Source organism: Ambystoma mexicanum, chromosome 6p, assembly GCF_040938575.1.
Source record: "Ambystoma mexicanum isolate Mex_15411 chromosome 6p, UKY_AmexF1_1, whole genome shotgun sequence".
NCBI classification, from domain to species: domain Eukaryota; kingdom Metazoa; phylum Chordata; class Amphibia; order Caudata; family Ambystomatidae; genus Ambystoma; species Ambystoma mexicanum.
In genome coordinates, this window is record NC_090935.1 from 1,509,712,131 (window position 1) to 1,509,735,228 (window position 23,098).

Here is a 23,098-nt window from a genome sequence, read left to right on the forward strand (position 1 = left end):
CCGCCAGAGCCCTTGGTTAGCGGCTGCCAACATGGCATCAGCGTTGGCCTGGCACTGGTGCAAGGCGGCGCTGAAGTACAGCTTCGTCCCGTATGCCTACAAGATCATCTCCTCCTTGCCGGGCAGCGTCGAGGATGAGGTGGCCGAGGACGACTGAGGCTCGGAATAGAGTGACGCCGCAGCTATCACAGAAGAGTGCGTTTGAGGATGCGCTGAAAGCAAGAGTGTCCCCCTCCATATGCCTGTACTTGGGCGACGATTGACAGGCTGGGCCGAGTGTGGCTTGAGCCACCCCTTCTTGGCCAGGGCAACTTCATCTTTCTGCATCGAGATCCCTGTTTTGGCAGGGGGTCTTAAGGTGAGGACTACTGCTCAGAACACCTCCTTGGACTGCTCTACCTCGGGCTGAGGAAGGCCCAAATACTCTGCCAAACCTGCAAGGCGTTCGAGGAAGGCCCTGGCTGAAGATGGCGTGCCAGAGTCCTCCTCCTTGTCCGTGTCTACCAGGCCTGGGGGTCCGGTGATGGAGGAGGAGTGCTGGGCGCCGAGGGCTGCGCAGTGGAACCTGGAGCCGGTGGCTGCTGTGGAACAGCCTGTACTGTGGGAGGCAGGGAAGGCGTCATCGGAGGAGCCGGCTGGGGCAGCGGCGTCTGCGCTGGGGCATGTGGCACCGGAGCCATCGGAGGAATGACTGTGGGTGCTGGCGGGGTGACCCGAGGGAGCATGTCCCTAATGGCATCCCGGAGGACGGCCCCTATCTGGGGAGTTCACCTCAGCCCTAGGAACCTTTCGAACAAACTGTCTTCGGAAGCTGAAGAGGTGGCAGGTGATATTGACGGAGCGGCCAAGGGCGGCTGGGGCCAGGGCACACTCTGCCTAGGGTGCAGGGCAAACCTTCCCGGCGCTGCGCTGCTGTTTGATAAACTGTAAGCCACGTACCTGGCTGACACCAGTCCCACCTTGTGACTCTTTCCTCTGCCCGCTCTGCAAGAGGGGGTATCGGATGATCGCCATCTTGTCTGGCGCGGCGGCCATTTTGTCGAGCTGCGTGCCAAAGTCGTGGTGCCTGGCTGGCTTGAACCAGCCCAGTCAAAGACGCTTGGTGTTGGAACCAAAGGAGTATTGCCCTTGGCAGAGCTGCCGGTAGTGCTGCGTGAAGGCACCCACTCGGGTATGATGCCGGTACTAGGGCGTTGCCCCTTGGGAGTAACCCCGGTAAATGAACCTTGCGGTCCCTCAGCACTGGCACCAGAAGTATCCGGAGACCCGTCAGCCGTGAGGTCGGTAGCTGGACTAGCCTCGGTACATGTGCCATAACTAGGGGATTGCCCCTCGGGAGTAATCCCAGTATTTCAGGCCAAGACCTGGTAGGCGTTTCGCCCTTGGTGGATCTGCCAGTAATACTGTGTATAGGCGCCCCGTCTGACATGTTGCTGGTACTAGGGCGTGGCCCCTCGGGTGAATACCTGGTAAAAGAACCTTCCGGTCCCTCAGCGCTGTCACTGGGAGGATCCACTGACCCCCTCGGCCTACCGGACAGTAGCTGTGTTGGCCTCGGTACTTGTGCTTGTATGAGAACCTGAGCGGTTCCTCCTGCACGGGCGAGTCCTGGGAAGGAGTCATCCTTGCGGGTTGCGCTCGAAAAGAGTGGCCCTACCTTGGGCCTGGATCGATGATTTTCCTTCCGGTCCTCAGGAGGCGTTCTCTGGAAGAGCTCCCTCTACCTGGCTAGTCTTTCTTTAGAGACCTCTAGGAAAGTGCGTTGCACGTGATACAAGCTTGCCAGCTGTGGTCAGGGCCAAGGCAACGTAGGCAGAGGACGTGGGGGTCTGAAGTTGGAAAGAGCTCATCACAGGATGGGCACCTGCTGAACCCTGTAGAAGTCGACATCCACCGGGGGGGAGCGTGACGCTTGAGGACCGAGTACCTGAATGATAAAAAGACAAAAAGACACAAGAGAAGTAATACCCGCGCGTGGAATTACATGGCCAAAGCCAAACCCAGGAGCACTGGACTGAGGAGAGGCGCTGGTGAGTGGAGTCAGGCGAGCGCATGCTCCCAGGGCCACGCCCCGTGTGCTTCTGAATTTAAAGGGTAAGAAGATTTTTTCTGGTGAAAAAGGTTCAGTCTCCCGTCCCTCACGAGGGACGCCCATACAGTATGGAGGAAAGGGGATGGGATGCAAGAGAACAATAATTACAGGTAAGTAACAAACCTTCTCCAGCATGGGGTCTGGCATGGATTCACATGCCCATGAACAATGAATGTATAGCAGTACAACAATACACAACCACAGGAGGTATCAAGGCTCAACAGAAGCAATTAACTCTTACCTCTGGAATAGGCTCCCCTTTAGTGAACAGGTTGTGTAGCACTGCATGGCCGACTCTGGACTCCTCCCTGGAATCCCCATTGATGCAGTAGAACTTCATGAACGTTTACGTGGACCTTCACGTAGCAGCCCTGCAGATGTCCAGCAGGAGCTCACCAGACAGGAATGCAGACGTCGTATCGATTGCTCTGGTGGAGTGGGCTCTCGGACGGACGGCCAGCGGTCAATTTGCCAACCGATGATAGTGTATGATGCACCCGGAGAGCCACCTTGAAATGGGAGCATTGGACAAGGCCTTCCCAAGGTTCACAGGACCAAAGTTCACAAACAGTTAAGTCTTCTTGAAATACGTTGGTCGTGCCACGTAGAACTTCAGGGCACAAACAACGTCCAGCGAGTGCAAGGCCCTTTCTGCCGGCAACAATGGTTTTGAGAAAAAAACAGGCAACACCAAAGGCTTGTCGACGATGAATTCAGACTGAACCTTCAGCATGATATAGGGGTGTGGACGCAGAACCACCCTCGATTTGTGTAAAGTCAGGGATGGTTGCTTGCAGGATAGGGCCTGGATCTCACCTATCCTTCTGGCAGAGGTGATGGCCAGAAGGAAAGCCATTTTCCACGAGAGAAACTTGAGTGGGGCCTGATGGAAAGGCTTAAAGGGGGCCCCCATGAGCCTCGTCAGAACCACGTTGAGTTCCCATGCCAGGGCAGGAGCCTTCACCGGCGGGAAAGATCTGAAAAGTCCTTTGAGAAACTCCTTGAAGAGTCGGTGGGACCAAAGTGAAGATCTTCCTGGTGACCTGGTGTAGCGGGAGAAAGCCGCTAGATGTACCTTGATGGATGTGTGCACCAGTCCTGCCTTGGCCAAGGGTAGCAAGTACGGAAGGATCTGTGGGTCCATGACCCTCAGAGGAGTAATCTTCTGTGACCGGCACCACGTAGCAAAAAGCTTCCACATGAGACCGTAGTACTTCAAGGTCGGCGACGCCATGGCCTTGGCGAGGACCTCCCTACAGTCTGCCGGCAACGCAAACCCACCAAACTCTAGAGCTGCAGGAGCAAAGTCCTCAAGTTCAATGATCCTGGGTCGTAATGAAGGATCGCGCCTCCTTCTCTGGTGAGCAGATCCGGGAAACCACTAGCAGCTGGACCGGAGCCGACGCAGACAAGCTGAGAAGGTCCTGGGCGATGAGTATAATCTTGAATTGACACTGTATGTTGATGACTTGTAGCAGGAGAGGGAATGGAGGAACGCATACAGAAACAGCCCTTCCCACAGGAAGGAGTACCCTTCACCCAGGCTCCTCGGTTGTTGGAATCTGCTGGCAAACTTCAGGCACTTGGAGTTCAACGCCGTCGCAAACGGATCGATCTGAGGTCTGCCGCACTTGACGAATAGGCGGTCCACCTGATCCTGATCCTGATGAAGCTCCCACTCGTGGCAGGAGCGCAGTTCCCTGCTGAGAGAGTCTGCAATGGTGTTCTTGACTCCCGCCAGGTGGAGAGGGAGAAGGAACATCCCCTGTCCGATGGGCCAGCGCCACAAGTCCTGCACTTCCTTGGAGAGCACCTCGGATGATGTGCCCCCCTGCTTCCGAATGTAAAACATGGTGGTGGTGGTGTCCATGAAGATCCTCACCACCTTACTATTTAGAGACAGGAGGAATAAATTGAAGTCCCAGAACACTGCCCAGCAGGCTTTGCAATCCTGTGCTTTGGAGGTAACACATCGTTGAGCAAAATCTTGTCTGTGATGCTTCTGGACACCTGTTTCCAACTGGCATCCAGGAATTCCTGAACGGGTCACATTTGCAAACTGACGAGCCAGACGAGGTAGATGCAGGATGACATTATACCCAGTAATGACTTGATGGCCCGCAAAGTGCCCGTCTTTGTCGACGACAGCCGTTGCACCTTTAATAGAATGGCTGCAATCCTCTCCTCTGAGGGCAATGCCAGAAAAGACACTGTATTGAGTCTGGCGCCCAGGAACAGCGCGTTGTGTGTTGGAGTTAAGCAGGATTTTGGATAGTTGACGGAGAATCCCAGATCCGTACGAAGACTGACGGTCACCTCCGTGTGTCCGTCCACCAGCTCCTGCGGATCACCAAGTCCAGGTACGTGTATAAGTGTATGCCCTGTAGACTTAGATGGACCACCACTGGTGCCAGGCATTTCGTGAACACTATGGGGGCTGACTTCAAGCCAAAAGGTAGGGCCATGAACGGGTAGTACTGTCCCTGCACCACAAATCATAGAAATGTTCTATGTTTCTTGTGAATGGGGATGTGGAAGTAGGCGTCTTCCAGGTCCAACCACATCAAGAAGTCTCCTTTTCCAGTTGGCTGAGCACATGCTGCAACGTGAGCATCCTGAATTTTTGTGACTTTAGGTATTTGTTCAGACGTCGTAGGTCTAGGATGGGCCTTCAGCCCCATGTCTTCTTTCTGACCAGAAGGTATCTCGAATAGACTCAGGAGCCACAGAGCCGTTGGGGAACTAGCTCTATTGTGCCTTTTCGCAGCATGGCCTGTACCTCTTCCAGGAGTTGAGGGATGTGCTGTGCCTGACAGGTAACCGGAGGAATCCGCTGACATCTGCGTTGAAATTCCAGGGTGTATCCTTGGGTGAGATCGTCCAGCACCCATCCGTCAGTGGTGATCTTTCTCCACTCGCTGACGAACCTCATCAGCTGGCCTCCCACCGGGGTGCACGAGTGGGGGGCCAGTTGTCCTGGCCTGTTCAGGATTGCTTCAGCGCCGGGGTTCTGCCTTGCGGGTGACGGCGTCGCTGTCCTCAGCTACAGTAGGCCTGTGAACGGCCTCTTTAGGCTTCCTGGGTTGTGGATCTGGAAGGCTGTCGGTACGATGTTGAGAAACCTTTTGAGGACCTGCTCGTCTTTCCCCTGGAAGAGCGAAAAGAAGAGCAATGCTTCTGGAGGGTGCCCAGGGAACGGGCTGTCTCTGTATTTGCTTTGATGGCCTACAGGGACTTGTCAACAACTTTTCCAAACAGGTTTCCTCCGGCGAAGGGAATGTCCAGCACCTTCGCATTGAGCTCCTGACAGAAATTTGCGATTTTCATCCAACCATGGAGATGAAGGCAGACACTGTTCCCGATTTGCCAGAACCCTGTGTCAGCGACATCCAATACCACTGTGATGGCGTGATCAGACTCAACTTCCCCTTCCTGGAAGAGAGTGATTGCCTCCATGTTGTTATCGTCTGGGAGGAACTCCAGAATCAGTCCCAGCTTGTACCACAACTCCCTGTCGTACCTGGGCAGGATCCTTCTTTCCCATGGCGTCCATCTTTTCCCCTCGCTGTCTGGGGGGACCGAAAACGATGAGGACGGGTTCACTGGCCATTTCCTCGCGGCCGCTGATACCACAGAATCCAGCGTTGGCTGCGACCTCAGGCACTTGTGCAGAGTCCGGCACTCTATATTTCTTCGCCAGCCTATCCCGTCTGGAAGGAGCTGTGCAAAGGTTCTTCATGAGGTCCAGGCCCTCATTCATTTATATATTGTTCACTTGCTAGGCACTTATACAGGAAGCAAATACTGTTTCAAAGCACCCAGAGGGCAACAGGGAGGGGACAGGGGATAAAGGCAATTTATTTACAACAATGTTATACAATTAAATACAACAAAACAAGAGACAATGGGGAGGGGGAGACGAACACCCAATGGCAACCTACTATGCCTTGTGAGTGTTCACCCCAAATATCATCCAGAAGTGGCACCGCCATGATACTCTTCCTCTTGGCCTCACGCCTCTGGTACAAGATTCCTCCTCATCCAGTGTGGACACCCTATGTGGAGCATCCAAACGCGGAGATTCACAGTCCGCTGCAGCAATATTCTCGATATCATCCGTCATTGTGGCCGTATCCGCCCCCTTACCCGTGTCTGGGTCTGCTGGGGGAGAAGGGACCTGACATGGTGACGGAGGTTGAAATGGGGGCGTCGGATGCTTTCTCTTTTTCGTTAGAGGCGAATCGGGGACCTGGCGGTCCACAGGTACCGGAGCTGGAGACATCCTCAACTGAATCTGACACCAAGGTGTGTAGAGTAGACAGAAAATCCAAGGAAATATCTTTTGGTTGAAATGACTGAACAGGAAAACTAGGCCCTGTGCCATAGTCGTCGTCCTGCTCCTCCTCCTCTTCAATGTCCTTGTGGACCGCGTGTAAGGACTCATGGTCTTCGTCATCCGTGGACCAGACTCCCATGGTCTGTGCGAGGGCCTGTAGGGGCCTCCCCTCCCCCCGCACCCCCCCCTGAGGATCTTGAACCGGGGCCTGAGCCGGTTTCCCCACTTCTGGTATGCCTGCAGACTTGGCCAAGGTCACTGCAGCGGTGTCGCGCCTTGGCGGTAGGGACACAGTCTGAGTCATGGGGGCTACCCTCGCAGGATCAGCACCCTTAGCGGTAGTGGCAGTAGCAGTCTTCAACGCAGTCACCAACAAGGTCTTTGCCTGTGCCGGTTGAGCCTGCTTGGGCTGTTTGGCCGCCTTCTTCTCTGTCTGCGGCTTCTCAGACGGCTCACGTAGTTTAGCCTGGGTAGATGACTTCCTCTTCGAAGAGGAGCTTGATTGCCGACTGGAAACGGAGGCAGAAGGTGATGTTGATCGTGCCCTATCCACCTTGGTACTCGCTTCCACAGTGAACCTGATGGCCTTGGACTTGCAGCTCGGGGCCTTATATTGGGCCCCCACAGATGAGGCGCCCTCAAAGGACATAGAAGACCGCTCCTTAGACCGGGTGAGGCATGATACTGCTTGGAGCACGGGTCAGAGGACTTGGCATTAAGCCACGCCACCAGCCTACTATGCCCGTCCTTCGTCGTCTTCTTTGAGAAACCGAGACATATCTTGCATGCCACCTCCTTGTAGTCCAGGTGCATGTCCTCCAAAAACACATTCTGTAGCCTGCATTTGGTGCACGGCCTGAAGAGGGACCTTCCCTTTTCCGTCACGGTCAGAGGGTGTGATGTAGGCCCAAGGGCCTTCTAGAATCTTCAACGATCTTCGTCCTTGAGGGGTGCAGAACTTCACCAACAATGGGCCCCTGCTGTCAGCAGATGATGCAAAGAGCACACAGGCTTCCTTGAAACAAAAATCAAACTTTTTCCGTCAAAAAAACACAGAAAGAAATTACATATAGCTATGAGAACAAACTTGAGAACTCCCAACACTGAACTGGGCGGTAAAAATCTGAAGATGGCTGCCAGAGGAGAGGCTTAGGAAGAGGACTGTCATTGGATGGGGGCTGTATGACCCAGAGGACAGTGATTGGTTTAGAGGAGAAATACAGTTTTTAAGTTAAAGTGAAACTTATTTCTTTTAACAAGGATTCCCAGCCAGACGACAGGGAACATTCATGAGCACTAGAATCCATGCCAGACCACATGCTGGAGAAATAAACGTGACTAATTAGAGTGTGGGAATTAAAGGAGATTGGATTTCTTTTGTATAGGTTTTTCCAATCATGTGTGGTGGATGATTTGTAATAAAATATATGGGAGTATTTAATTGTTAGAAAATGTATAAAATGTGTCAACTTGTGTGGTTCGAGGAGCCTTGTGTTAGTTTGTCTCTACAGCGGCATCTAGTCCCTCCCGGCCTTTTGTACAATAAACTTGCTTTATGAACAAACGTGCACTCGCTTCTTAAGTGATGGGCCTACTTTTGGTTAAGGTGATCAGGGCCAATCTACACACTACTTATTTGACTGTGGTACTGTTTTAATGTATGGTTAATATCTCTACAAGAGAATATTCATACATACTAAGTAGAATGAGAGCATACTTTGTGTTTCTAGTAATATAATGAGGCTCTGTATTGTAGGTGCAAACCCTTGTTTTAGTGATACAGTGTAGTTAGTGATGACATCAAAAGTTCATCATTACACAAGGGTAATAAGAAATACCTAAATATTACTGGGATAGGTGCACCACACTATAGTTGTCCAATAGTACACAAGCAAAGTGCTCAGGGGTAGAGGTTTCCATTGCACTAAGCCCAGAGTGCACTCTCAAAAGCGTTGCATTAGGTATAGCACCAATTTCTGCCGTAAAACCTGCCACAGCCCAAGGTGAACAATTTTAACCGCTTATGGGGCCGGACGTTAGGCACTGGCAAGCAGGGTAAAATGAAAATCTTGACAGGGACGTTTGCAAATCACTCTCACACCAGCATTGTGGTTAATGTCTAGTGGCAGCTGAAGGTGGTTTTGTTGTCCACCCAGCCTATGATTAACAGTTGGAAGGGCAACTTAACATATGGGCTGTTGAACTCCTATTATGAGCAAAGATCAACAAGGGTTACCTAGTTTAACAGGAAATATTCAATACAGAATGATATTGATTGCTGAAGAAGCAACACAACTTATTATGTTGCATAAAAACAAATTAATGAGAAAAACACATGGCCTGCAATACCTCCGTAGTGTAAGGATGACTTCAATGTTCCTACACTATGTTTACAAATGTCTGTATACAAGTCTGAAACAAAACAGTATCCAAATATTGAAATACTTCTCACAAGGAACATGGAACATTTAGTGTAAAATCAAAAATGTCAACACAGTCAACGTTGAGCTATTGAAATAATTTTATTTCAATTACCAGGAAGGGAAGATCCAATGTTCCCAAGATCAGCAAAAGGATCAAAGCTCGAAGATTTTCCATGACTGGTGGTTGAGCCTGAAGATGCGCTAGAAGAATGACTTCCTGATGTAGAGTGGCCTGCGTAAAAAAAATAACATACAAATATGTATCATAAGAGTTATTCAGCAGTTACAAATCTACCAATCTTAGAACTTAGATTTCCATCAGTTACCAATATGTTTGGTACTTTGGGGCACCTTGTGGTTAAGACTTAAAAATTGAATTTAAGGCAGTGTCGTCAGGAAATGCACATGTCATTTATGGTCCTCCACTTCAACTTATTTTCGAGGAAGAAAATCCACCTACGATAACGGTCTTGGCTTCAGCAAAGTCAAAAATGGCCAGTGACAATTGGTAAGGGTAGAAAAACCCATTGTCTTAAAGCAGGAGCTATGTGCATTCAAAATCGCTGGTCGTTTAAGTGGTTCTATGTTTGTTTTTTGTTGTTAGTTTACTTTTGCTCGATATGTTTGTCACTGATCTTTTTTTAATGGAGTGTCCAACAAGCCTCTCTTCTAGCCACACACTCAACACCCATCCCCAGACACAAAATAAATATTAAAAAATGTTTTTTTTAAACAAATCAATGAAAAACTTATCAACCAAAGTGCTCATGAATAAACTAAGCACGAAAAGAAAGATTACGGTTTGAACTTCCCCAGAAGAAACATATGTTGCTTATGAAAATTGTATGTTAGACCTGTTTATGAATAGATGAACCACATAAAACAGTAAGATGAGATGACATGCTACTACAAACATAGCAGTTACATAACACAAAGTTCCCTTTATAGCCACGTCAGTGAATGAAAGATTTTGGTACAATTACTGAAGCCCTAATCAGGTCACAGAGCAAGCATGTCTTGCAAGCTGAGTGGCATGAGGCAGTGTTGAAACTTAATGGAGCAAAAGCAGATTTGTCAGCATCCTACAGAAGATGTGATGATAAACTTTCTCAGTTGAAGTGGGAGGATACTCCAGCATAAAGATGGATAAAGGTGAGAAAGAGACCTCAATCAAGATGAGGCGAAAGCGGCGGCTATGCCATGTTAGCCAAGATAGGACTTGGGACATGAAATGGAAGGGGTGGCTGACAATGGAGGAAGATCAGAAGTCCGCAGAGTTCTTTTGGTCATAGTAATATTCACTAAAGGCATTCATAGGTTTTAAAAGGGGAAGTGCATTGTTCCATTTCCAAGTTATGTGAACATCCATCAATTGTTAATAAAGAAAAGAGTTTTGGGCCTGTTGAGAAATCCTCCTGAGTGGAGGGAGAAGCTGTCCCACTGTGGACCAGCGGACCACCAACAGGTCACTCCCGATGTTGGAGATGCACCATGTGCGCTTAAACCAAATGAAGCACACAAATTGATATCGGGTGGAAGACTCCCTAGTCCCAGAAAACGTTTAGCAACTGCAACAGTACAGGGGTAATATATCTGAGCACCTGCCCCTGTCACCTTAAATATATAGGGATAACTACAAGGCAGGTTAGGAAAAGGATGATCAAACACAAGTCCTGTCTACGGACAGGCAAGTTGTCAGTGTGCCTAGCACCCCATTTCATGGCAAAGGGCCATGGTCCTGACAATTTTCAGTGGACAATAATTGATAAGATACAACAGCCATGACGAGGTGGCAATTTCAATCACATCTTACTCCGGAGAGAACAAAACTGGATTTATCGTTTAAACACCTGCGATCAGGGTCTTAACGGAGCAGTGCAATGGCATGGTCTAGCGGTGATGCCACGTTGATCAGCTTCCACCTAACTCAGAGGGTGTTAAATACACTCATGACGGGTCCATAGTGACCAGTGGTTCCCCTGATCAACAAATAGAACTACGCCCCCTTCCACGAATTTTATAGCATTTCATCTACAACATGCCCCAAAGCCCACATGGTGTGCCAATACTGTGCGAGATTCACTCACTAGACGCATGCTCCCCCACCGGGAGTATACCAACTAGGCTACTAAATGAACCCTATGTGCCCAGTATTTAGCCTTTTGCATTGCATTTGCACAAACAATGTCATCATCAACAAATGGCTTGTTTCCTCCAGCTTCCCCCGATACAGCTAGTATATGCTCCGCTCAATCTGTCAAAAAACTGTCGGGTCATCACATAATTGACACTTGATAACAATTGCGTTTATCAACATCGATCGACAATTGTGAGAATCCCATAGCGCATTGCAAAATTCCAATATGATCACAGGCACATTGCTCAAGCCAAAAACACACTTGCGCTTGGAGCAGGAGTAGCTGCACCATTCTCTGTCACATTGTTGCACACTTAGCGAAACGATTGAAAGTTCAATGGCGCTTATAGCAGGGAAACAACACCGCTCTAAGATGTCCGCCATAGCGGCATCAACAAGCAAAAAGGGCAAGCGCAAAAACCACGCCTCCAATGATGAACACAGAACTTCCAAGGCTTGTGCCGAGCCAGACATTACCGTTCCTGCCAGTAACAAGCAGACACGCGAGTCAGACGTTGCAGATCCAAAAAACAAGTAAGCGGTTGGGAGAGATAAGGCAGTACCAGCGTTAGAAAATGAAAAAACCTTTGCAGCAAAAGAAGAAATACTCCCTTGGCGACCGCTAGTGGGTAATATGAAACAAAATAATCAAAATACTGCGTTGGGTTGTCAACATGAGTGTTTCTCCAAAACTGTGTGGCTGCTGCACAGATGCAATATAAGAAAGGGATTTGGAAAAAATTACTCACATGCGCCAACCTAATTCAGAAAGTTATTCAAAGGTGAGTCAAGTAAAATATTTATTTTACTAAAAAGGTATGGAATAGCTTCATAGTAAACAGAATTTTGGTCTTTTCTTTTAGATATAATTTCCTCTCCTGATGAACCATTGTTAGTATCAATGGGGAAACACGTGTTGAGAGAGACATAATAAGAAAGTGCTAAGGATCAGCATATATCTTTTGATGTGTAACCAAATAAGGTGTGGAGTAAAAACCTTACATCAATTTGTATCAAGGATTTGTGCATAGCAATTTTTGTGGAAATTATAAGGTGTGAAGAAAACACCTAACAGAAAATTATTTGTTTGTTCATTCCTTAAACTACTGTGAAGAATAAAAGAAAAACTGCTAACACTGAATTGGTATGACTCACCTTTGAAAAAGTTTTGAATTAGGTTGGCGCATGCGAGTAATTTTCTTCAAATCCCTTTCTTACCAGTACCAGCGTTCGCACACGCTGCATTTGAAATCTAAATCGTATGATAAAGACCATGAGATGGGCAAAGGCTATTCATAAGAGTGGATGACTGGGGGTATTCCTATTATTTCAGTACATGAGGATTACCGCAGGACAGGCGAAGCAATGAATGAACGTGCTGCCTTGATCACCAGCACCCACCAAGCATTAATCATCAGCTGTTAGAGTTAAGTGCCGTGACAATAATGCTACACTAATTCTTCACTGGCACCATGATGTTGAATAAGCACAGAGAGTAATGGCTGCACCAGTGCATACACATGAAATGGGAGGCTGGATTCCTAATTCCCCCCCCTTCACAGCCACTTCCAGCCCCTTTCTCCGACTATAACCACTCCCCCCTCCCCTTACCTGATCTCAAGTACGGGCCTTCCTAATGAATTAGGCACCTTACAGTCTTGGCAATGAGACACAAGCATATAACTGCATGGTAAACAGCATGGCTATAGCCCTGTTAACTATGATTATGTCAACAGAGTTAAGCATTTGGAAGTAACCATTTGCTTCCCATTCTGTCTCCTTATAGGGGTGGGAGGTGACCGCATCTGCTAATGTGGATATATGCTGGAGCAATGCCATTGGTCAGAAGTAATCGGTCCTGAAAAAGATGACACTGGTATCTGCTCAATCCATTGACAACCAAAGCATCGACAGCCATACCATCTAATTATATGCAACGAAATTCCATTCCATTGAATAGCCATTTCGTTGTATATAATTTGATGGATCCATCGAAATTAGTGGGGTTATGGTTGGGGCTGGTGTTAGGTTAGGGGGTTAGATTAAGGGTTACATTAGGGTTAGGGTTGGTGTTAGGGTTGGGGCTAGGGTTAGATTAAGGGTTACGTTAGAGTTGGGGGGTGGGGGTAGGGGGACACCTCCCAAATACCCAAACAAATTAAAATGTTACAAGACGCTGGCCAGTGCCGAAATTTCAGCACTGGACAGCTACATGTAACATTTTAAAGTTACAAAAAAAAAAGGATTGAAATGCTATCTTTTACATGTAAAAGTGCATTTCCATTGAAACCAGTCAATTCATATTTTTGATGGACTGGTTTAGATGCTTTGGTTTGTCGTTTTTATTTCGATGTAATCATTATAAACCGATGACACCATCTACAATTTGTCATTGAAACCGGTCTACCCTACAGATCATGAGGTTTCTCATGATCATAATGATATCTATAGAGTAGATCCAAGATACGTTTAAAACCAGATACACTCACTTTGTGAGCATTCCTTTTAGGTTATCCCTACACGAAGGGATATTCTAGTATCCAAGAGCACCAATTGACGCTGGTCGGAGCCTCCAGCTCAAAGGCTGAATAAAATTGAGAGCAAATCCCCTGGCAGGACGCCTGCTACAAACACAGATGAGACATGACATAATAATAAGTCCAGTCTCATTATTTGTTGGTTATCTTTGGATTTTTATCTAAAGTATGATTCTATGAATGTGATCAGTAGCGATAATGGACAGCTTTTCTCCCGCTATCCCTAATAGACAGGCGCAACACCATCGGCCACCTAGGGAGAGCATCCCCAGACAGGGTCAGGATGTGCTTCTTTCAGGGACAGCTTGTATGTTTTATTGGTTTGTTTGTACGAATGAGAATGTTATTCTGTGCTAAAACAGCTCCGTGAACCATTGAGGAGATAGCCTGGTGTGGTAATACTTGTGAGCACCACCAGTGTTGGGGAACAGCAGGATTAAGCAGATCAAAGGCAGTGGAGCCCCGACCAGAGCGTTGCCCAACACCCTGACCAGGACTGGGAAGACCCAGGTGAATGAGTTGGGGAGGTACCCTTGCGCAGTTCAGTTACTCACAGTAAATAGATGGCAAAAGCCAAGGGGAATGGGGATCCCACCCTTGTACTGCTGAGATTGGTGCAATAAAAATGACATTCAGGCCATCCTTGGGGAAATAAAAGGGATGTGGACGGACATAGGGGCGAAGGTGGCAGATCTCTCAGCGAAAATGATTACCCTGAAGGAGAGGGTAGAGGCCAACCAGACCGGAGTGGGGATCCTGAAAGCGCAGACAGAGATGCGTGTCTTGGAGCCGGAGACGCGTTTCTTTGAGGTGGAGACAGCAGGACAAACTGCGCATCAAGGTAGAGGGCAGAGAATCAGAGAGACGGCACAACCTCAATTTCTTCGGGCTGTGGTAGATGGAAGGCGAGTCTCCTGCTGGCCTGGAGTAGAAGATCCAGGAACTAATAGGAATGGTTCTAGGCTCCAAGGAGGGTGAACAGGTAACCCTGGACAGAGTGCATCGTGTTGGGGGAGGGAGCAGAGGACCGCACTCGGTCTTGGCATGGCTACACTATTGCGGCGACAAGGTGAAAATCCTTGAGAAGGCGCGACCTATGGGTAATATTGAGTACGGAGACTCTAGAGTGGCCATTTTCCAAGACTTGTCAACCCAAATGCTGCTGAGGCGTAAGAAATGCGGCCCACTCACCAGATGGCTCCAGGAGAAGGGCGTGAAGTACAGATGGGATACCCATTCACTCTAGTGTTTGAGTGGGAAGGGGAGAGATACCAACTGGTCACAGAGGACGATGTTAAGCGCGTCATGGAGGACCTGGTGGGGCCCCAATGTGGAACACTCCAAAAGGAGGGCAGAAGTGAAGTAGGTCCTTGCAGAGAGCCCCAAAGGCTACTCTGGGAAGACGCAAAGTCCAAGGGTTCAGAGTTGGCTTTCTAATGTTGTGTTTTGGGAGGTGGGGGGGAGCGGGAGGTAAAAGAGGGGGGCTGAGTTGGGGGGCGTTTAAGGTGTTGTGGGTTCTGTCGGAAATTAGTTCGGGAGGGAGTACGGGTGGCACTGTGGGAGCTGAGGGCGGGGCAGGGGGTAACCGGACGGTGACAAGTGGGGAAGGTAATGCAGCCAGGGCAGGTGTTGCATCCCTGGTGGTACGGCGGGTGTGACCAGGATGCCATGCACCCGCGGTCGAACACCTCAGACGGGGGAGGGGAAGCGGGACCTCATGCAATGACTGACGCAGAAGGGGACGGAAGGACATCCAGCGAAAGATAAGGAAAGGCTATAGCTGAGCTGAGGATGGCCACTCTAAACGTAACAGTGCTCAACTCCCAAAATAAGAGATTGTTTACCAGCAACATATTCCATAAGCAGCTCCTGCCGGTCCTCTTTCTACAGGAGACCCATTACAAGCAGAGGGCAGAATCCGCAATAAAGGGTCAAGAGATCGGCAAGACGTATTCGCCTCCCACAAGAATCGCAAGTAGGAGGGGGTAGGTATCTTAGTGGGCAAAGCATTTAGGATGGCGTAGGTCCAGAGTAAGGTGGTGTTTGGGGGACGGTTCTTGGGGATAAAGGGTCTCCACGAGGGAGCATGGATTAAACTGGCAACGTTGTACGCCCCCAACGAAGGGCAGGTGAGATTCCTGCACAAGATCTTTATGGCGTTGGAAAGCTGGCCAGAAGGGGGCACGATCCTGGGGGGTAATTTGAATCTAGTGCCCAACCCAGTGTACGATTGGTGGTCAGCAAAGGGAGAGGCCCGATGACGGCAGGTAAGGAAAATATTGACTTTCAGAACCTCCTACAAGATTACTACTGGGTGAACATCTGGTGAGATCACTTTCCAGGGCCAGGGGCTATACATTTTTTCCCCCTCTGCATCAGTTGTACACCAGGATAGACTTACTGCCGGTACCGCAGGAGCAAGTGGGAGAGGTAAGGAGACCTAAAATTGAGGTGATAACTTGGTCTATTCACAAGCTGGTGGTGGTGTAGGGGAGGGTGGTGAAACCATCTCGGCGGCAGCCGTGCTGGAGGTGCAATGGCATGCGGGTGAGAGATCAGGTGTGCCGGGACTTCCTGGGGAAGGAGATGTGGGCGTACTTTGAAGCCAATGACAATGGGGAGGTGCCCATGGCTATGGTATGGGAGACAGGGAAGGCTACTGTCAGGGGATTACTTATCACGGAAGGGGTGCATAAGAAAAGGCAAAGGGGGGCTGGTCGAGGGCAGACTTCAGTAGCAACTCAAAGCTTTAAGAACCCAGCAAGTCCAGAAAGACGCTGATGGGGAGAAGCTCCTGGAAGAGATGAGGGACAAGAGGCAAGAGCTCCACTCAGTGTCAATAGGCGAGGTGTTGAAGAGGATGAGATTTACACAGCAGAAATTTTTAAAAAAGGACAATGCTCTTGGCACGTTTCTGGCAAGGGGATGTAGGGCGGATAGCGGACAGGATACGCAGAGTTGACGGGGATATGGTGGATAGAGGGGAGGACATTCCGGCTCCATTGGCAACCTATTATCAAAAGCTCCGCGGAAGACCTGTAGAGGCAGCAGGAGAAGTGATGCGCGGCTACCTCAACAGTTTACAGCTCCCCAAACTTACGGTGGGAGAATGTAAAGCTCTAGGAGGAGGAGGTAATGCGGAAAGCAGTGATGCGGTTGATCCAAAGGTTAAAGGCAGGCAAGGCCCCTGGGGAGGGTGGGTTCACCGCAGACTTCTACAAACAGTACCCGTCCCTACTGGCGTTACACCTGGCCAAGTTGTTTAACTCCATTATCGGGGAAGGCACCATAGCACTGACGTTCCTCCAGCCGTTAATGGCGGTGTTAGGGAGAATTCTCTTTTAAGGCCAATTTCCCAAACCTAGTGAGTCCCCCAGCAGCTTTGCTGGATTTTTGGGGTTTGTTTTTTTCTCCTGCTAAGTGTGAGACTCTTTTCCTCCCACTCTTAGGCATGATTTGAGGTATGTCTCTGACTGTTTGTGTGATTTTGGGCTATGGGGTCTTTTACTCCATAGGGTATCATCTGTTTTTTTGTGTATGTGTTACACAGCACCCTCAGTGCAGTAACACAGGAGTGTCATAGTGACCCCCAAACATAGACTCCATACCCTGGGACTGACTACTGTGTCGCAGGGCATGTAAAGTCACCATTGACTTTACTAGTCTTAAATTGTGAACAGAACCAGTACAAACCATCATATTGTGGAAGTACTGGAAGGGGTTAATTATATTGTCCCTGGGTCTGGTTTCAAGGGGGCACTGTCCAGCCCCCCCTTGTCGAGTTTCTGGCTGGTGGCAGTGGTTACCACGCAAAATATTCCACCAGAATATTTCCTATGGTATTTTCCCATTGATTTTAAACGCACCGCTTTTTGGTGCAATGTTAAAGATACCGCCGGGTTATTTATTTAATATTAAATCAACGGTTGGGTCTTTTTGGCAGAACTCTTTTCTAAAATGGCGTTGTGTCCGTCTCTTTAACTCTGACCAAGGTCGAGCCCTTTGTTCCACTTTTTGGCGGGCTTCTCCACAGAAGCCCTCCAAATGGTGCCACTCTGTCTGGGTTCCACAGGATGGGTGGGGAGGGGAATTGGCACCCTGGACTGCGTTGCCTTAGCAACTCAAGTCTCACTCTGTTCTGATTGGGCCAGTGGTGAGCCGCCCGGCTCGCCACTTAGCATGTTTGAGCGACAGCTAGGCTGAGTGAATGGGGGTTTTTCTGCATAAAAGCAGGGCCTTTGGGACTGGAACTTCAGAAGTCGCCACAGGACCTAGGAATCCGAAGAGGGAAGAAGTTGAGCCATCTGCAACGACGACACCACAGGTGAAGCCCTGCTGCAATTATCTCACCACTTTCCCGATGACAAGAGAAGATCTTCTGCTGGACGAGTCTTCTTCATCTGAGCTGGTGGGACCAACCAGTTCGCCCTTTTTCGCCTTCCAAAGACGTCTCTCTTGCTCGAATCGCCTGTGCCAAGCACCCCGGCAGCCGGATAGCCAAGCTTCACCACTTTGACCACGAATAAAAGGAACACACCTTTTATTGACAAACTCCGCGGCTGGTTTCATCCCTGTGCAGTGCAACAACTCCATGTTTCCTCCTCGACGAGATCCTCTCTTCCCCTGGTCGAACCAACGAACTGCAACCACTGACAGGAACAACTGCCACTGCTGGAGCTCCCTCTCTCTTTAAGGTACTGTGTCCTGCCTGGCCTCCCTTTCTTCAGTTTGCCCAAGGTGACCCTTAAATCCTTGGCTTGCCAACTGGGTTGGCCCCAGACCTTCTAACTTTACCTTCTTGAATCACCCCAACCTCTTTTGAACACTCTGCAAGGACTTTTAGTGCATTTTAAACCGTGTGATCCTGGGCACATTTCGCTTTGCTCCCTTTAAAGTGGGCCTGGCCTATGAACTTTGGCTCTACAGTCTATACTGCCTTTATTCCCTTGCTGAGAACTCCTAAAAGTGTTGGGACCGGTTTTATTTCTATGCTCTGTCTTTTTCCCTCCCTTTAACTGAACTATTGGAGTGCCATCAGGTTACGCGCTCACATCTGTTTAACAAATCGTGGTGTTTTAATTCTGCCTTGTATAATAGTTATTAAGGGAGGTGTGTATACTTTACCTGGCTGTGTTTTAACTTGCTTTTGATTTAGAGTGCTAGTATATTGCCTAAAGTGTTTTTTTAAATAAATAATTATATACTTTTTATACAAAGCTCTGGTCAGTGTTCGTTTGCTCTACTGTGTTTTTGGCCCTATTGTGCATACTCTATATATTGCCTTACTCTTCTTGAGAGAAGTCTGACTGCTCAGCCACAGCTACCAGGTAAATCTGGGTGGTGCAGACTGCTACCAATTGGGTTTACTGCTTACTCCTGTAGTCTTAATCTTTTTGCAGTGTTCCCCACGGGAACTGCACAGGATTCTGCCTAACAGGCGGTAATCCCGAACACCGGGGAAGAATTATACCAACAGCGCCTCATACAGGCCCATCTCTCTGATAAATGTGAACGCAAACATTTTTTCCAGAGTACTTGCATCTAGCCTCGAGTCCTGCCTCCCCAGGTTGATTAATGCAGACCAGACAGGCTTCTTTATGCACAGTCAGGGTTGCTTATAACTTGCCTAAAATACTCACATTCTCAACGCGCCAGTGGTGGCAAGAGAGGGTGCCCTCATACTTGCCTTAGATACAGAGAATGCTTTTGATCAGGTGAGTTGGGCGTTTATGGGGGAGGTCCTCTCAGGCATAGGGATGGGCCCGAGATGGATAGGGTGGATTGCCACTCTATACTCGAAACCGAAAGCCAGAGTGCTGGTGAACGGGAGCACTTCATAGGCCCTCTCGCTACAGCGGGGTACGAAACAGGGGTGTCCTCTCTCTCCATTGCTTTATGCATTGGTTATGGAGCCGTGGGCGATAGGGGAGAGGAACGATGAGGGAATAGGGGGGTTCTGATAGGGGGACTACTAGGCAAGCTCAGCCTCTTCGCAGAGGACACCCTGCTCTACATCACTAATCCAGTACAGTCAGTACCGTGTTTGCTGGAAAGTTAAGCGTGATACGGGGAACTATCTGGGTTTAAAGCTAACTTGGAGAAATCGGTAGCCTATGTCACTGGGGGGCGGTCGGCCGTGGAGAGGGAATACATCAAGGGTTTGTCATTTCAGGCGCAAGAGGATACTTTTCGATATTTGGGGATGCAGGTGACGCGTCACTACGGGGATCTCTTTACTAAGAAAAACTTGCCATTAAGGTCTGCCGTCGCAGAAATATCTGGAGAGGTGGGCGAGATTGAAGCTTTCATGGATGGCGTGCTTAAAATGTATTAAAACGGTGGTGCTGTCCACATTCCTGTTCTTATTCTTATTCTAAAGGCTTACAGTTTTGGTACTGCCGTTTTTTCTTGACGACGTTAAGGCAGCACTGTTGAAATTCCTATGGGCAGGAGCCAAGCATAGCATTGCCTGCAAGATGATGGTATTAGCAAAGGAAGAGGGGGGTGTGGAGTTGTGGGATCTCTCTACCTATTATAAGGCGGCACAGCTCTGTGTCTTGGTGGACCATCTGGACCCTCTATCTGACAAGCAATGGGTGCAGATGGATAACGTGATCCTGGCCCCTGTCTCCCTGGGGGAATGGTTGTGGGTACCCAGGTTACGAATCCAGAGGGTGCTGCAGCACACTGTTCTGGAGGTCCTGTGGTCTCTACGGAAGGGAGGGGGGCCGGACTAGATGGCTCTCCACATGGCCGTTGCCCTCAAGTTGTATCTGGCCCCACCTTTGCAGGACGGGCCGGGGAGCCGCGGGCATTCCAGCTTTGGTACGAGGCAGGGCTGAGCAGGGCCGGTCAAATGTGGGAAGAGGGGACTTTCGTCTCCTTAGGTAGGCTGGAGGAATGCCTGGGTGCTGGAAAGTGCTGACAGATGGTCAATGGGGTGAGAACCTGTAGAGGGGGTTGACTGACTTTGAGCGGCTCCTGCTCACGAAGGCAAGCTTTCTGGGGCTTACTGCTAGGGTATTTAGGGCAATACTGTTGGCTGAACCCAGGGACCCACTCCCAGCCAGGTTCAGATGGGGACAAAACTTGGGGAAAGATATAGTTGACACATTATGGGCGCGGATGCGTCGGAGAGTCTCTCACTCAACAGTTTCCCTGTAATATAGACATCAGACCCTGAAATTGCTACATAGGTGGCAATACCCACCAGTTTTGTTGGCTAGGATTTGTAAGGGGTATGACCTGCACTGCTGGAAGTGTCACAGGGTGAATGGAAACTACAGTCACAGGTGGTGGGGCTGCCCTAGCAGGCAATATTTTGGGAGGGAAGTTTCAGTGTGGATCAAGGGGATTGATGGGGTTCACAGGGAGCTCTTGCCATGGTTTCTTCTTTTTGAGGTGAAATTGGAGGAGGTGGAAGATGGGCATGTGTTCGGGGTAATGTTGGTGGCCGCCAGATGCTGCTTAACTCAGCTGTGGAAAAGCCAGTGTTTGCCTGTGGAAAAAGTGGGTAGCTAAGGTTCGAGCCATATACGATATGGAGTTGCTTACCCACCTTTTGGATGAGTCCCGGTCCAATATTGAATGTCTGTGGCTGCCCTTTTTTTATGAGAAATTACCTGACCATAATGTTCTTATGGATTCTTCTCCTGCGGATTACTCATCATGATAAATGTTCATCTCCAGCTTCGCTGTCCAGAAAACTTTTCACCACGGGGCGTAGTGAACCTTTCGACTCGGCCATCTATCGTCGATTTGTCTCGTCTGGCTCTCGATCGTCTGCTCCGGACATAACATCAGACGTCGTATATATACAACGTCACTACGCCCATGGGTCAGTTCCTGTAATTTTTCCCCTTACGATTGAACACTGCAGAAGAAAAACCACAGGAGGAGGCTAACCAGCCATTAAACCATTAACAAGGGTGCACCCCACAGAGAATTCTGAGCAGGGACGGATGGAAGGGTCGATGAGGAATCTGCAGGAGAAGAATTCATAGAAAGAACATTACGGTAAGGTAATTTCTCCTTCAATGGATTGACTTTCTTCCGCAGATTCCTCATCATGATAGACTCCCCAAGCAGTTAGAATAACGGAGGAGGGCAGAAAGATTTAAACCAGCAGATTCTGCAGCACTGCCCTACCGAACCTAGCATCAGCTCCCTGTGCAACGTCCAAGGCACAGTGCTTGGTAAAGGTATGCAAGGATGACCAAGTGGCCACCCGGCAAATATCCCTAACAGGGACCCCTCTCTGGAGGGTCGTAGAGGCTGAGACCCCTCTGGTCGAGTGAGCCCTGATGCCTGCTGGAAGCTCCTTGCCTGCCGATTGGTAACACTCGACTATGCACAGGATGATCCACCTTGACAGTCTGTTTAGTGACGGCAAGGCCTTTTTATAGACAAGGAATGGGCTACAAACAAGTCGTCTGATTTCCTAAACTCACACCTACGAGCGCCAAGGGATCAAGGCAGTAGAAACACTCTTCCATCGAGGGATGCGGAGAAGGTTAAAAGACAGGTAAGTCAATGGACCAATGGACTGGGACAGATGAAATTCCGAAAATCACCTTAAGAAGGAATCCAGGCCAGACTTTAAGAGAGACTCTCACCAAAGAACTTCAGGAAAGGAGGTTTGCAGCACAAGGCTTGCAATTCACTAACCCTCCTGCTGACGTGATTGCAACCAAAAAGGCAGTTTTAAGGGACAACAGCCGCAAAGTACATGAATACATAGGCTCAAATGGAGCCCCCATCAACAAGGTCAAAACCAGATTAAGATCCCAATCTGGGACAATAAAGGGGGTTGGCGGGAAAGTTATTGAGAAGGCCCTTCAGTAACTGGGCCATGGCAGGAATGGTGAAAAATTAACCCTGGTCTGTGGATTTCTTAAACACAGACAGGGCCGCCAAACACCCTTTCAGTGTGGCAACCTGAAGGCCTGAAGAGGCCAGTGACAGATGGAACTAAATAACTGTGGTGGTGGGGCAAAAGATAGGGTCAGTCTCGCATTCCCTGCACCATACCTCAAATCTTCTCCACCGGCACGAATACAGCGATCTAGTAGAAGGTCTGCGTGCAGCCAGCAATACCTCAAGCACCTCCTCTGAGAGGTCCCAGTCATCATACCTCATCCTCTCAAGAGCCACGCATGTAGGTTGAGGGAGTCCGGTGGAGCATCCGACCTTCCGACTGGGTGAGGAGATCCAGACGCCCAGGCAACCGGTGAGGCAGACAGATGGTCAGGTCCAGTAGATCAGAGTACCATGTTCTCCTCACCCAATCCAGGACAATCAGGATCACGGATGCCCGAAATCTGTTCAACCGCCTGAGAACCCAAGGACTGACGGGAATCGGACGGAAGGCGTAATGGAGAGTAAAGGTCCAATCCACCAGAAACGCATCCCCTGGTGCACCGTTCGCTGGGAATTTGCTCAAGCAAAACTGTTCACACTTCTTTTTGGACTCTGTGGCGAACAGATCCTCTCATGGGGTACCCCAGAGAGTGAAGACCACTTCTAGGACTTCCGGGCACACCTCCCACTCGCGTGAGAACGTGCTCTGCCTGC

The 23,098-nt window shown here is 49.3% G+C and overlaps 1 protein-coding gene across 1 annotated transcript in view; it reads right to left on the minus strand.

The window, feature by feature from the left end:
- Positions 1-23,098, minus strand: part of GAK (cyclin G associated kinase) — a 2,243,070-nt gene that overhangs the window by 321,110 nt on the left and 1,898,862 nt on the right. The window contains exon 24 of the mRNA XM_069626358.1: positions 8,964-9,083. Within this exon, the coding sequence (XP_069482459.1) occupies positions 8,964-9,083 (120 nt within the window). The remainder of the gene's footprint in view (positions 1-8,963; positions 9,084-23,098) is intronic.